Source organism: Hyperolius riggenbachi, chromosome 1 (genome assembly GCF_040937935.1).
Source record: "Hyperolius riggenbachi isolate aHypRig1 chromosome 1, aHypRig1.pri, whole genome shotgun sequence".
Lineage (NCBI taxonomy): Eukaryota > Metazoa > Chordata > Amphibia > Anura > Hyperoliidae > Hyperolius > Hyperolius riggenbachi.
In genome coordinates, this window is record NC_090646.1 from 298,249,893 (window position 1) to 298,266,942 (window position 17,050).

Consider the following 17,050-nt stretch of genomic DNA (forward strand, 5'->3'; position numbering starts at 1 on the left):
TAGTTGGCCATCCATTTGCATATAATCCCCATCCTATACTAATTGGCCAAACATTTTCAAGAATAACTAGTGTTTGACTGGCTTTACACAGGTTACTAAAGAGACAATGGGCTCTATTCACAAAACTTCTCATAAATGACTTATTTATCACCTAAGTGATAAAAATAACATTTCAACATATTTACAAGCAAAATTATTACTCAAAGTAAGTTGTTCCTGATTCCTCATTTCAATGTTACTTTTCTTACCTTTATTATATATTTGCTCTTTGAGAGCTTAAAAATGTAATATGGATAAGCTGAAAACAGAGGGAAACAGATAAAAAAAAAAGCTTTGTGAATCATGCCCATTGTCTCAATTTCTTTTAGCAGAAAGGTTTACATAGTGTACTCACCTTTCAAGCGTCCTGAAGTAGTCTTCCAGTAAAGTATACCATCATGGAGAAGTTGTCGGCGTTTCATGTCATGTTTCCTAAAGGTCATACCATTTTTTAGTTTACCAGAGGACTTTGGCTCCATTTTAGCTATAATTTCATCCAGACGTTGCCCCTTTTCACTCTTATGAACACACGTGTCTATTTCAGTAATGGTTTCCTTAAGAAGTGTGAGGGCCTGGATCAGCGTATCATAGTCTTCAGTTCCTTCTAGATCAATGTCACACAAGAGAACATAAAGAGAACTTGAAATAAACTCCACCAAGCCTACCTAAACACACTAAACATTTTTATATATAATTTAAACAGGTTAAGAAAATGATTTGCAAAATTTCTAAATTTAATAAGGACTGCATTACAGAAAATCAAAATGGGAACTGCAGAGGTGGTGAAAACTTCACAAACATACCTAACACAATATGATAGAAATCTTATTGAGCCTTAGCTTGCAGTTCATGCCACTACAGAAATGTATATTGGTACCAAGTAGTAATTGGCAAAAAATGCTCCAAAAAAGGAAATGTGTAAACTCTTTCTGGGTAAGTATAAAGTTACAGTCATCAACTGCTGATCAATTATCTAGCAGCTCAGGCCCAGATTTACCTTACATGAGCATATAGGCATAGATGTCCTGGCACCTTAGACTTTGCCCTCCATGAACCTACAAACCCCCAACTTTTATCAGGACTTTACATAGGTAAGGTGGGAGGGAAGCACGTAGGGAGGGGAGATAGCCACCTCTCCATCATCAGGCACCTGTACAGTGTTTTATGGTAAATATGCTAATGGAACAAAGCCTCCTGTAGTGAAACAAGTCATATAACCAACGCTGTTAACACTATGCCTACTAGATAGATACTGCCTAACTAAATTAGCTAATCACTGAGGGTCTCCAAGAGGGAGGTCTGGTTTGAGATGAAAGAGGAGATACACCCTCACCTATGATATGTGGGCTAAATCCCTGTGGTTGCTAAATGATGTGACCCAACAGGAAGCTGGCTGTGACAGTAGGGGCAGTTTACGGGGAGACATCAAGGATTTAGCCCCAAGACTACTTCCACTACAAATCCTCACTCAGTACCAAAATATACCAACCATTATTATAGTGCTAGTGATTCACTCATTTAGTATTTTTAATCAGGCATTTTCCCCCAAGATACTGTGCCATCAGTGTGTTATTTTCTATTTAGCGGTTAATGGTGGCTTAAAAAGACACAATTCAAGTGTGGTTCTAGAACAGGACTTTGGCAGAGAACTGGTATAGTTGTACTGCATTAGAATGGTGATTGGCTGCAAAGTGATTAAAGTCCTAACCCAGGAACCAATTTTCTCCACGTTCCATGTAGGAAATTTATAACAGTGCCTGATTTTCTGTGGAGAAATATCTTTTTCTATCTAGTGTCAAATAAATCCCTTACAAAACATTGACTACAACAACCAGAGACTTGCATTTCTATAGGCTGTAATCTTTTCAGAAATCTCAGTCTGTGTTTACCTAGATGGCAGTTTGAACAGTGGGGTATACAGTGTATGCTCTAGAAAGCAAGTAGGCATATCCTCAAGCCTGCTAGTAACTCTCAAATAAATAACACTTTTCAAAGCTATTTTATGGTATATTTAGATCATTGCTTGAAGAACGTCTTTATATTCACTAATAAACATTTTATATGAATTTACCATGCCAGTTAGACAAGTTAAAACAATATATTAAGATGTCTGTTAACGTCATTAAACTGTATGCACAAATGCAATCAGATAGCACAATGTTATGCCACAAAATACTGTTGATGTTCATTACTTGTATTTTGTTTGAACAACTGACATTTTGTTGTTCAATGTAATGACAAACCTGTATCATGTGTGGTTCAATCTTTATTATTGATCTCCTCTTTTAATGAAAAGCTTTTGAAAATTTAAGAGATATTACACAGGCAGTAAAATATGTATTAAGAAAAAGGGACTCTGAACTGGGGCTTAAAACTCATATATAATCAGTGTATTCCACTAAATCAACTACACTTTCAGGGTACTTAAAGGGACTCCGAGCTCAAAATAAAAATGAAATTGCTACTCACCTTGGGCTTTCTGCAACCCAGTGTAGGTAGGGAGGTCCCACGACTGCGTCCTGGCTCTTCTCCTAGGCCCCGCTCAGAAATGGCTGCCCGGTGGCTCCCGGTGACACTGGGACCGAGTGTCGGGCTCCTTCTTCCTCATTCGTCATGGCTGTCGTCACCACGCCGGCCCCCTCGCGTCATCACGGTGGCCGGCGTGACCTTATGGCGCATGCGCGGTTTAATTGCGCATGCGCCGTACTGTCACGCCGGCCCCCGTGATGAAGCGAGGCGGCCGGCGTGGTGACGACAGCCATGACGAATGAGGAAGAAGGAGCCCGACACTCGGTCCCAGTGTCACCGGGAGCCGCCAGGCAGCCATTTCTGAGCGGGGCCTAGGAGAAGAGCCAGGACGCAGTCGTGGGACCTCCCAACCTACACTGGGCTGCAGAAAGCCCAAGGTGAGTAGCAATTTCATTTTTATTTTGAGCTCGGAGTCCCTTTAAGTTGCACTCAATGTGCCCTTCATGAAATTATTATTATTGATTTATAAAGCGCCTACATATTCTGTGGCGCTGTACAAAGTAGATATGATATATGATTCGTTTTGTATAAATGATAAAACACATAGTAAATAATAACTCACCTTCCGAATTTCGAATAATTCTTTCTACAAGAACTGGATACTTTGTAATTCTCTGTGTAACCAAGAGGATACATTCTGGGACACCTAGTCGCCTTACGATAGAGGAGTTACCTATTTTCTGTTTCAAGGAAACGAGAAAATACAACACTTAAAATGTATTTTTCATTCCATTACCAAGTTGAACTACTTACAGAAACAAAATTATACAAATGACAATAAAACAACATAAACATAATTGTCTACTTCAAATCCCCCCCCCCCCGCCCCCCCCCCAAAAAAAAATGGAATGGTGAAAATATGACACTATTCAGTGAACAGATGCTACAGTATTTTGTTTATTGGATCATTTATGTTGTATTTTATGACAATCATCTTGATTGTTAAAAACAATGGTGCACAAGCTAGCCTGGGGCCCCGGGAACTCTCACTGCCCGGGGCCCCAGAACCAGCATGTAACACCATATGTGAGCGCAGTCAAGCCCTGGAGCTGCCACCCCCAAGAGCCTGTCCCCAACTGCTCTGAAACTTACCAAACACACAAAGAGGGAAATACTCACTCCCAAACAGTCCTCTGCTGCTTTATAAAGCCTGCAGGCTGCTTATAAGCCAATAAGAAGTGCACACACACGTTACACCTAGTCTGTAGTGATTAATCAAGCAAAAGCTGAGCAGGTCAGCCAATCGTTGGAGAGGGCTTCAGACAATGGCTATATGACCAGCAGGGGGCACCAGCATGCAGGATATTCCCTCTCATCTGCCCCCCTCCTAACTGAACTGCATGGGAATCTACAATAAAATTCAGTTCAGTTAGGAGGGGGGCAGATGAGAGGGAATATCCTGCACGCTGGTGCCCCCTGCTGGTCATATAGCCATTGTCTATATGCAACTGAAGCCCTCTCCAACGATTGGCTGACCTGCTCAGCTTTTGCTTGATTAATCACTGCAGACTAGGTGTAACGTGTGTGTGCACTTCTTATTGGCTTATAAGCAGCCTGCAGGCTTTATAAAGCAGCAGAGGACTGTTTGGGAGTGAGTATTTCCCTCTTTGTGTGTTTGGTAATCATCTTGATTGAAACCAGGTCATTATTTTTTTTGAACCAAGTTAAAAAGACCAAGTTAAGCCTCTATTAACAATAATAATTGATATCGCAATAATACTTAACCACTTCAGGACAAGAGCAATTTCCACTTATCAGCACTGCTCCCATTCATTCGTCAATAACTTGATTACTACTAATCACCCCTAAATTATATATTGTTTTTTTCAGGACAAATTAGGCTTTTAGTGAGTGATATTTTTGTTTAGTAATTACCTTATTTTCTATGCATTTTAAAGGGAAATTAAGGTAAAAAAGATAGAAAAAACACACTATTTCTCCATTTACATGCAATATACAGTAGCTTTACAATAAACAGTGTTAACTATAAGTAAACCAACACATTTTATTTGCTCATCCATCCTGGTTATTACAACATTTAGATTCTGTCCCTAGCACAATGTATAGTGACATTATTGTATTTGGAAATAAAGGTGTAATTTTTGATTAATTGTTTTTTGCTTTCTCATTGTACACTATCGATGAGAGCTTATTTGCAAAAATAATAGTAATATACCCTCATGGCATACATATTTAAAAAAGCCAAGTTCCTAAGGTAAAAATACATGTATTTTCTCTTATATTCTGTCACTTAGTTATTTTACAAGTTTTATTTTGGTACAGATTATGCGAAAATGAATTTGCTTTTGATTCAGTTTGTGTTTAAAAAAAAAAAATACACAAGACATGGGCCTCAACCCTAAAACTCTCTAAACTCCATTCTACAACTTATTACAACAACAACAACAAATAACATTTGTAAAGCGCTTTTCTCCCGTGGGACTCAAAGCGCATAAGCATGGCTCCGACCATCGTGGTACAGAGGAAGAATTTTATAAATCTGGAAATGCCAGGCTAAACAGGTGGCTTTTCAGTCTGGATTTGAATAGCTCCAGGGATGGTGCTGTCTTTACTGGGTGTGGTAGGGAGTTCCAAAGAGTAGGGGCAGCATGACAGAAGGCTCTGTCTCCAGATTTTTTGAGGTGCACTCTGGGATTGACCAAGTTTATAGAACTTGCTGATCTGAGGTTGTGAGAGGTGTGGTGCAGCTTCAGCAAGTCCTTCATGTATCCAGGGCCCAGATTGTGCAGGGATTTGAATGTCAGCAGTCCAATCTTGAAGAGTATTCTCCATTCTATTGGTAGTCAGTGCAGTGAGCGAAGGATCGGTGTAATGTGACAGTGGCGAGGCTGGTTTGTTAGCAATCTGGCAGCAGCATTCTGCACTAATTGCAGGCGACGCAGGTCCTTTTTGGGGAGGCCAGCATAAAGGGCATTGCAGTAGTCCAGCCGTGATGTGATGAAGGCGTGGACTAGGGTTTGAAGATCCTCTGGGGGAATCAGATGTTTAATCTTTGCAATGTTCTTCAGATGAAAGAAGGAAGATTTAACTACAGATGAAATTTGGTTTCTGAAACTCAATTCCCCATCGATTAGTACGCCAAGGCTGCGCACAAGGTTGGAGCTGTTTATGTCTGAATTCCCAATCCTGATTGGTGTTGCTTTAGGATAGAGCTGTTTTGATGGCGAGCACTGGCTTTGGACAAACAGGACCTCAGTTTTGTCAGCATTCAGTTTCAACCAGTTATCATTCATCCATGCCTGAAGCTCAGCTAAGCAAGAGTTTATTTTTGGGGTAGGGTCTGTTCCACCAGGTTTGAAGGACAGGTATAGCTGTGTGTCATCGGCGTAGCAGTGGTACGTCAGGCCATGTCGTTGGATAAGTGTACCGATTGGCAACATGTAGATTGCAAACAGCAGAGGGGATAGGATTGATCCTTGTGGCACTCCGAATTGTAGAGGTGCAGGTTTGGACATTATAGGTCCTAGGGATACTCTCTGTGTTCTGTCAGTCAGGAATGATCTGAACCACTGGAGGACTGATCCACTGATGCCACAGTACTCCTGCAGTCTGTTAAGCAGGATTTTATGGTCAACTGTATCAAAAGCAGCTGAGAGATCCAACAGGATTAGGATGGAGCATTCCCCTCTGTCCCTTGCCATGAGCAGATCGTTGCAGACTTGGATGAGGGCTGTTTCACAGCTGTGGTGTTTCTTAAAGCCAGATTGTAGAGGGTCCAGGATGTTGTTTACTGACAGCCTGGTTTCAAGTTGCAGATAGACAGCCTTTTCAATAACTTTACCTAAGAAGGGGAGGTTGGAGACAGGTCTGTAGCTGCTCATAGCATCTGGATCCATGGAAGGTTTTTTAAGAAGGGGCTTGATGATTCCTTCTTTTAGAGAGGTGGGAAACCTCCCTGCTTGCAGAGAGCAATTTACTATTTTGTGAAATGCTGGACCAAGCAGGTCAGGGCATTTCAGCATATGTTTAGTTGGTCCAGGGTCCAGGTCGCAGGTTGTCTGGCGGAGACGACAGAGCATGTCTGAGATCTCTTCCTCACTAATACTTTTGAAGTCAGTCCAGGGTGTTAGGTTGTTTTTGCAGCTATTTCTATTAGTTGCATGAGTCTTGGGTGCTGTGGACTGAATGAGAGACCGAATAGAAGATACTTTGTCAGCAAAGTAGCAAGCAAATTTCTCACATAGCTCCTTTGAGGGAGTTATAGTGGGTTTTAGACAGGATGGATTACATAGTCTATCAACTGTGCGGAATAGTTGGGCTGGTCTGTTGGCGGCCTTTGCGATCTCCTTAGTGTTAAAATGTTACCACATATGTCTCTTGTAGTTTTGCTACAACTTTCCCAAGTTTGATCATATTGTTTAAAATTACTTTTTTATGTTGGATTGAGTTTGTCCGTACCCATTTTCTTATGTGAAATGCGCCTAAGCTTTAAGACACACAAAAATGTATTCTACAGCTCTTCACGGTTAAAATTATACCACATGTGCATCATTTAGTAACAAACTGGTGGTGCACTCTCCACAAATACACTGGACAAATATATTCATCCAGTTAGGCTTAAAGGGGAACTGAAGTAAAAAGAATATGGAGGCTGCCATATGTATTTCCTTTTAAACAATACACATTTCCTGGCAGCCCTGCTGATCTATGTGGCTGCTGAAGTGTCTGAATCACACCAGAAACAAGCATGCAACTAATCTCGTCAAATCTGACAATGTCAGAAACACCAGATCTGCTTCATGCTTGTTCAGGGTCTATGGCTTAAAGTATTAGAGGCAGAGGATCAGCGAGACAGCCAGGCAATGTGCATTGTTAAAAAGGAAATAAATGTTAGTCTCCATATCTCTCTGGCTTCAGTTGCTCTTTAAGTGGTTAATAGAGGTGCCCACACTAGTGAACACTGCAACTTAGGCACTTTGTATTGACCTCAGTCACCCATGAAATGTTTGTCTTGCGTGCATCAATAAATATTGTATCTACCTAATATGATTTGTTCCTTGAAGGAGTTAAGATCAAACTACTACGATTTATAATTTGCAATTTTTTAAATAAAAATCTTAGGCCATCTCCAACAGTGTTCTTAAAGGACACCTGAGGTGAAAAAAAAACTGATTAGAAAAACAATTGTATCTATCCTCCTCTTAAAAAAAGTTGTTTAATTATCCCACAGTCTTATTTTATATTTAAATCTAGTTTCTAAGTTTTTACTGTTTCATTGTAACTGCTCAATGACCCCTTCACTGCAGTATGCCAGAGCTAAAATCTATGAACTATTGACCCTTTTTATCTCTTTCCAGGTTCTCAGAAGCCATTTACTGACAGGAAAGTTTTTTATGGCTGTGATTACTTATCAGTGAGGGTTATGCTATAGTCTGACCCAGTCTAACCTGGTCCTTTCCCAGACAGAAACTGTCACTTGCATACATGTTTAACTCTTTCAGGCAGAGAAAGAAAAAAAGGAACACAGCTTAGTTATTTGTGTGCTTGGCACTATGCATACACTTGTCTATCTCATCATGTCACATGACCTCGGTTGTCCTTTAACTATACTACAGTAAAATCCCTGTATAGTAAACTCCATGGAACCAGGAAAAGTAGTTTACTATATCAGAAGTTTACCATATGTTAAAATTGGTCATACATTGTATATTTATACAGACACATTTGCTGGGACCTGAGAGTGATGGTTGGGTTCACCAGCAGAACCACGCCATCTGCGCAGTCATACAAAAATGCGCACAAAATATGATCTGGAGTACCCCCTTAAATTCCTTAGCTTGTTTGTAGAAAACAGTGTTGATTTCAGCCCAAACAAGTATCCAGGAGCACACACACCCGGCTCGAAAATTTCAGTGAGGCGTGCCCAAATCCTCACCCTTGTACCTGAGGGTCCACAAACTGCCAACTCCAAATGATAGGCACCGCACTCCAATGTATTTCAAGCTCTTATACTTTTATTGCATGAGTAAAGTGACAAGGCAGCGACAGCCCGGTGTTTCGGCCGTTAAGGCCTTTAAGGCCTTTATCAACATGCCAAAAAGTGTACATACATCACCAACACCCTTTATATATACCCCAAACACCGCCCCTAGGGCGGATCCCAACAAGGTATGCAGGCAGGAAGGTAAGAGCAAACCTGATGGGGAACTTAGAACCTATTCAAATCGTCCAATCAGACAGGATAATATATACACACATACCAGGTATCTCATCCCATAGGCGAACCGCCAGTGTCCACCCATCAGCCTTCCGGAAAAAACGAGCGCATCACGCTCTAAGCACCTCCGCATACAAACCGGAAGAGCGTCATTGCGGGTCACGTGATCAAGTCACATGATCGGCCACTAGAGCCCATCATCTGCGCTGCTCAAGCGGCCAATGGGGAACATCCAGCCACGGCTCTATGCAGTGGGAGGCGTGTCAGAGCTACAGGGGATGCGCTCACAGCCAATCAAGGTAGCGCCATCACCGAGCAACAGTAAATAAACAAACACACGCCATACTCACAACTGCAGCCGAGTTAAAGCCCAGACTTCTGATGCACAGGGAAGAAATGTATATCTCTCCCTGGCAAGGGAGCCATAAAGCAACAGATCCACTTTACAGTCATTGTTCCCTAGAACCAATAAACCAAATAAAAACCAAAAAAAACCAAAAAAAACCAATAAACCAAAAAAAACTAGAGCATTCACATAGCTCACAAATCTACTTCAAAGGTATTGATAAAAAGACATATGGACAAGAAAACATTCTGCATGTTCAAGCCAGCCAAACATTAGAGGAAATGATGTGGTGTTTATGCCTCCCTAGATAGGGGTCCATAAACCATGATGGCAGAGTCACTGGTTCCTACTACAAAGAACTTCTGATAAGAAGCAGGATACAGGAACGCATCGTAAAATCATTAGGTGACATTCCTGCCTGTAGCCTGTCCTGCAGATACCCAGAGACATGTCCCTTAATGAGCTTTTGATATCGCATTTCACAGTAGTCCATAATTCGATGGATATTGCAGAACCGTTTGGGCCCAGCGGTCCACAACTCGCAGTGCATCATGCGACCAGCGCAGCACACCTCCTGAGATGTTAATCGATCACATAGTTGCCTCACAGCCTGAGATATCGATTACATAGGCAGGGAAGGTGTCACTCCAAGCGAGTTTGATATCAATTGGTTCAGCACATGATGACGGAATGAAAAATGTTGGCTTTTATATGATATGTCAGATATCCGCTGAGTTATGGCATAATTGGAGAAACTGCCAATTCTGTCCCTCAGACAATAGGGGCGGAGTTCAGCAGCCTGAGGTCAGATTGCTAAGGGTGGAGAAACCTCTGTTACCATCCACACCCTCTGGCAGAGAGAGGGTTAAAAACAGACTGACACACTGCCTGGGGAGAGACTCCAGCAATCCTTTACCATCACGGATTTGGCTGGATTATAAAAGGACTAATATCCAACCCACAGAACTTTCCAGAATTGGACTTCATATCTTCTGTTGGACTTCATATCACAAAGGACACGGTAACTTGACAAATTGCTCAGACTATCAATAGCTATTTTCCCATTTAATCCCTATTATTTCTGTATCGATTTGTTTCTATTGCTATATTTTTGCTTTGCATTATTTCTTTAAATAAACTATTAAAAATCGTTCGTCGAAGTGCTGTTCTGAAAAATCTCCGTTAACTAATTCATATCTCCATAGAGACGTTACCATAACGGTTTTGATATTAATTATTGTTAGTTTTGCCATCTCTAGAAAGGTTGTCAAATTAACCTTTTTTCCTACAGGATTTAGCTAGAGTTAGACTTCGCGTATTCGCACGCTTTATTGCGGATTGGTGGCAGCGACCTGGCCTCTATATGAGAGCTCAGATTGTATCGATTGTACACACAATCGAAATTGGACTGTGTGTGGACTCACCAACCAATCCAAAAGGTTACTTTACTTGCAGTTCTGACTGCCTTCAGGGTTCCCTTAAGGGTCTGAGGCTTTAGGCTACTCGCAGACCAAGACGTTGCGTTAGGTGCCACGTTAAGGTCGCATAACGTGCACCTAACGCATCGTATGGTGCTGCAAGAGAGGACGGTAGAGTGAGCCGCGTTAGGCGGCTCTATCCCTATAAGGTCTCCCAGAGTGGCGCTGATTGGCCGGCGGGACAACGTGATGCGGAGCGAGACACTCCACATCACGTGGTCCCGCCGGCCAATCAGCGGCCGCCAGTGCAGTGAATATTAAGTAGCCATGTGCGCGGCTACTGTAGCTGCATCTCCCCGCCTCCTCTCCGCCCCCCACTGAGCATGTGCAAACAGTCTAACGCGGCTATAGCCGCTCTAACGCCGTAGCATGCTGCAGTTTCCCGACAACGTGCAGCGTTACATGTAACGCAACGTGGGCTGTGTGAACAGCCCACTTGTGTTACATTGCTGTGCGTTGGGGGAGCGTTACAGGCGCACGTTAGTCCCTGTGTGGAAGCAGCCTTATGGTAAACTGCAGCAAAGGGAACAGGAATTGGTGGGCGACTGTGCATGTCACATTGAGGACTGAGTTTACTATATCCAGAGGTTTACTATATATCAGAGTTTCCTAGAATGAGATTCTACTGAAGTCTGTTCAATATTATTACATTGCTTCACTTTTTATTTTTCATTTATATACCTATGATGTGTGTTGTAGGTTTGTTTGCATTTGATTAAAAAATGCAATTACCACTAACATATACACAGTGAAAAGTTCTGAGATAATTTAGTGGAAACAGATCTTAAACGTAATACAGAACTTGCATCATGTTAATTGCTGATGTTACCGTCTTGACAAATTTTCTACTCACCTTCATGAGGTTCTGAAACTTCTTATTCTCCCTCATTAGGTACTTGTAGTGACTGACTGCTCTATTATGAGAACTACAGAACACTCCATACTTTGTCTTCATCCTCTCGCCAGTGTTACCTGAGAACTAACATCAACCAAAGATATTACAGATACAAAATAAAAATGTAACATTTAACTAAAATATAATTGCGCCCTTTAGAAAAAAGAATGAAAAGAAAGAAACTGCAGCTAATTTCAAAAGCAAAAAAGAAACGTACATAAAAACAGGGCTGTGGAGTCGGAGCAATTTTGGTTGCCTGGAGTCGGAAAAAAATGCACCGACTCCTAATGAATTTAAACTGTAATTAAAATAGAAAATATAATAAAATGTTCTACTTCTCAGAGAATAGTCATCATAAATAATTTATATATAGTAGTAATAGCTGTGCTTAGTCCAGAAAAATGAAATAAACCAATCAAAATTAATCACTTGTGCTACTTCAATAAAGCAGTCCCCGTATTTTTAAAGTCAAATATACATATCTGATTGTGACTGTACTGTATATATGAAGTGTACACAGGAATCTTTTATATATATTTTAAATAATATCTATGCAGTAAGAATAAAGCCTGATGTGTAGCTGTGTCACTAATAGAGATGGTCAATGAGATGGAAATAATTGTGCGTTGATGCTGATTTATGCAAATGTATGCACTCTTTGCTCATGAAATCAAATAATTTAATATGTTAAAATTTGGTTTGGTGACTACGAATTAAAGGGTACCGGGGACGGATGAAAAAAAAAGTTTTATGCATACATGGGGCTTCCTCTAGCCCCCTTCAGGCCAATCAGTCCCTCACTGTCCACCTCCACCACCTGGATGTTCTGCTATAAGTCCCGGTAATTTAGCCAGTCAGCGCAGTCCAGCCCCGTGCCGCTCCTACAGCCAGGAGCATTCTGCACCTGCGCAATAGTGCTATGCAGGTGCAGTAGGCTCCCGGCGGTGGAGTGTATGCACTATGCAAGACTGGCTCAAGTACCTGGACTCACAGCAGAAGATCCAGGTGGCGGAGGAGGACAGCAAGGGACTGATTAGCCTGAAGGGGGCTGGAGGAAGCCCTAAGTATGTATAAAACTTTAATTTCATCTGTCTCAGGTTTACTTTGTTACACAGTAGTACTATACTCTACATATGCACTCACCACAGAGCTGCAGGGAATCCACTGAGAATGTTGTGCACATTGAACACAGAGGTGATGTCTATCACCCATAAACCTGGTTCAGATTGTGCATGAAGAATGTGTAATAGAGGAAGAATCCCCTCATTCTCCTGCAGCGTACCTGCCGCACATCACTCTTATGGTGGCCATACATGGTACAATTTTTTCATACAATCTTACCATTTCTATGTAATATAAGGGAACTGCCTAAATTATCCTTTTAGTATATTCACTTAATTTACCTTTATACTACATAGAAATAGTAAGATTGTATGAACAAATTGTACCCTGTATGGCCACCATTACATGTACCCACAGTCACATTCCCTTATCCATGTTCAGATTGTGCATGAAGAATGTGTAATAGAGGTAGAATCTCCTCATTCCCCTGCAGAGTACCTGCACATCACTCTTACATGTACCCACAGTTACATTGCCTAGGGCCTGATAGATGTCCTTTGTTCCGATCTGTACCTTTTACAAGTACTCTTACCAAGGACTAGTTTTAGTCTATGACTAAAGGGAATAAATATGGCAGTCTACATATCCTTCTCACTAAAATTCTAAGCGTTGGCAATTAAGAGACAAATTTCATGTTCCATACTTTTAATTAACAAGATTGTAATATGCAAATTAGAGGAGTTGGAGGAATTCTAAACTGAGGAGTCGGAGTCGGTGGATTTTTGTACCGACTCCACAGCCCTGTATGTATATATATATATATATATATATATATATATATATATATATATATATATATATATATATATATATATATATATATATATATATATATATATATATATATATATATATATATATATATATATGAGACACACACACAGTGATATATGAGAAGTGAAATTAAGTTTATTGCATTTACAGAAAATGCGCAATAATTGTTTCAAGGGGCACTATGGCTAAATGATGCTTATATTGTCATTTAATATAAAATATGTGCAATTGTAGCAATGTGTAAGACTTGTATTGTGGCTGAAAAAAAACTCTGTTTCAATATTGCTTTACCCTAAATCAGTGCTGCAGTCCCATCGCCAGAGAAAGCTAAGCGATGTTGAACCAGCACATTCCATTCTGCAGGAGGAGGCTGCCTTATCAGACGTTTCATCTGTAGTTGTAATCTCCCCCTTTGATGTAGAGAGGTTTCACCCAGTGGTGTCTAACTGCACATTAGTGCTGTTACAGCTCCTCTGATCTGCCACACCTCTCAGGACAATGATGTATGGCTCTGATGAAAGAAAATGCTCCCTGCTGAGGCCCCCCCTTCAGAGAAACACGCAGGACACAGGCTACACAGCACTTGCTTGCGCTGAATCAAGACGCTGGAAAATCCTGTGCATAAGAAGAGAAGCTGGTCTCCACGGCAACTGACAACAAGAGGTGTCATTGCCTGTGCCAGCTTCTCTGAAGTGGGGGCCTCAGCGGGGAGCATTTTTTTCTTTAGAGGCGTACGTCATTATCCTGAGAAGTACGGCAGATCAGAGGAGCTGTAACAGCACTAATGTGCAGTTAAGCCGCATCTACACGCGTAGATGCGGCGGCGATGTGGCTTATCAATCGAGCCGCTGATGCAGCTCGATTGATAAGATCCGACAGGACGGATCTCCCCACCGCCGATTCCCTGCTCGCTCCCCGCAAGGGGACAATGGCAGGGAATCGAGCAGAAGATAAGCAGCGCTGGCGGGGACGAGCGGGGAATCGAATCCGGCGCACGCGCGGCGAGCGGGGACGCGGAAGAGGCGATCCGGCGGCTAATCAAGTGACAAATCGGTGACAAAGCTGAATCTGAATATACAGTGGTTTGCAAAAGTATTCGTCCCCCTTGAAGTTTCATCATATATCATATAGGAGACACACACAGTGATATTTGAGAAGTGAAATTAAGTTTATTAGATTTACAGAAAGTGTGCAATAATTGTTTAAACAAAAATATGCAGGTGCATACATTTGGGCACCACAAAAAAAGAAATGAAATAAATATTTAGTAGATCCTCGTTTTGCAGAAATTACAGCCTCTAAAAGCTTCCTGTAGGTTCCAATGAGAGTCTGGATTCTGGTTGAAGGTATTTTGGACCATTCCTCTTTACAAAACATTTCTAGTTCACTCAGGTGTGATGGCTTCTGAACATGGACAGCTCTTTTTAACTCACACCACAGATTTTCAATTACAGTGGTTTGCAAAAGTATTCAGCCCCCTTGAACTTTTCCACATTTTGTCATATTACTGCCACAAACATGAATCAATTGTATTGGAATTCCACGTGATAGACCAATACAAAGTGGTGTACACGTGAGAAGTAGAACGAAAATCATACACGATTCCAAACATTTTTTTACAAATAAATAACTGCAAAGTGGGGTGTGCGTAAATTATTCAGCTCCCTTTGGTCTGAGTGCAGTCAGTTGCCCATAGACATTGCCTGATGAGTGCAATGACTAAATATTGTGCACCTGTGTGTAATCTAATGTCAGTACAAATACAGCTGCTCTGTGACGGCCTCAGAGGTTGTCTAAGAGAATATTGGGAGCAACAACACCGTGAAGTCCAAAGAACACATCAGACAGGTCAGAGATAAAGTTATTGAGAAATTTAAAGCAGGCTTAGGCAACAAAAAGATTTCCAAAGCCTTGAACATCCCACGGAGCACTGTTCAAGTGATCATTCAGAAATGGAAGGAGTATGGCACAACTGTAAACCTACAAAAACAAGGCCGTCCACCTAAACTCACAGGCCGAACAAGGAGAGCGCTGATCAGAAATGCAGTCAAAAGGCCCATGGCGACTCTGCACAAGCTACAGAGATCTACAGCTCAGGTGGGAGAATTGGTCCATAGGACAACTATTAGTCGTGCACTGCACAAAGTTGGCATTTATGGAAGAGTGGCAAGAAGAAAGCCATTGTTTAAGTGGAATATAACCCAGAATTTCTTCTTTGCTCTAAACGATTATTTACAGCATATAATATACAAACAGTGTTTTTTTGGTTTTTTTTGTGTTTTTTTTTACTAAACCAGCATTCAAAGGGTTACATCACAGGGCTGAATATTTCTTCTGCAAGGAGAAACCACATCCGAACTGCTGTTAAGCTTATCTTGTGCACACATTCTACTTGATACATTTATGTAAACATTCTCTGGCTGTGCAGGACTTCAGCTGATGAGTCCTGGGGTGAAACACAGGTCAGAAATTACTGGTGGCTGCATTCACAACAGAATTACAACAGTTATGAATAAATTGCACCAGCAGCTTTAAAAATAAATAAACTGAACTTTAGGAAGTTATAATTTCTAAATGAATAATAATACTTGTGCACAAAAGCAAATATAATTGTATGGGTTATAAAAAGTAGGAAAACACATTTTTGTTGAAAATGTCAGAGTTTTAAACAGCTTTAACAGAAACGCATAAGAAGTCTCGTTTGCAGTTTGCCACAAGCCATGTGGGGGACACAGCAAACATGTGGAAGAAGGTGCTCTGGTCAGATGAGACCAAAGTGGAACTTTTTGGCCAAAATGCAAAACGCTATGTGTGGCGGAAAACGAACACTGCTCATCACTCTGAACACACCATCCCCACTGTCAAATATGGTGGTGGCAGCATCATGCTCTGGGGGTGCTTCTCTTCAGCAGGGACAGGGAAGCTGGTCAGAGTTGATGGGAAGGTGGATGGAGCCAAATACAGGGCAATTTTGGAATAAACCCTCTTGGAGTCTGTAAAAGACTTGAGACTAGGGCGGAGGTTCACCTTCCAGCAGGACAATGACCCTAAACATAAAGCCAGGGCAACAATGGGATGGTTTAAAACAAAACATATCCGGGGGAGCATGCGCGACGCGCCGGAAGGAGGAAGCATGGAGGAGTAGCTCCGCTCGTTACTGATCCAATTTGCCGCTAACCGGAGGGTTCTTTAGCACTGCTGGACACTAAAATACAAGCCATCCCCTCCTGAACTGTTGGTGCATGTCTCGGAGGCGAAAGACCGAATCCTCATCAACACAGAGGTCAGTCTCAGACTATTTTCTCAGACCGCGAGTAGCAGCCATGTCGACCCAAGATGGCCGCAGCTGCCCAACTGCGTCACAAGACTCCCTGCCCGATACAGGCCCAGACTGGACTGAATCAAGATCTGAAAGGGAAAAACCTCTTACTAAAAGAGACTTAGAAGACAGTCTGGAGCTGATGTACACTAAGCTTGCGGGGAAGTTTCAATCAGAGCTGCGAAGGGTGGAAGAAACTTTAGCCCATGAGATCGCTTCTCTCGGTAGGAGAACAGACCTACTTGAAACTAAGCATGATGACTTACTTAAGTCCCATAAAGAGCTACAGGCTGAACATGGATCTTTGCAGGAGTCTGTACAAACGCTCCAGTTGCAGTCAGAGGACCTAGACAACCGCAATCGGCGGAAC

General features: G+C 41.7%; 1 protein-coding gene across 3 annotated transcripts in view; it reads right to left on the minus strand.

Annotated features, from left to right (window-relative positions):
* LOC137508598 (rho guanine nucleotide exchange factor 18-like) overlaps positions 1 to 17,050 on the minus strand; it is a 168,138-nt gene that overhangs the window by 117,064 nt on the left and 34,024 nt on the right. For 2 of the 3 annotated variants that reach the window (XM_068233767.1, XM_068233765.1), the window contains exons 5-7: positions 11,424 to 11,549; positions 3,131 to 3,248; positions 395 to 643 (exon numbers count right to left, since the gene is read on the minus strand). In XM_068233767.1, coding sequence (XP_068089868.1) covers positions 395 to 643; positions 3,131 to 3,248; positions 11,424 to 11,549 — 493 coding nt within the window. The remainder of the gene's footprint in view (positions 1 to 394; positions 644 to 3,130; positions 3,249 to 11,423; positions 11,550 to 17,050) is intronic. The other variant, XM_068233766.1, reaches the window with a different exon arrangement.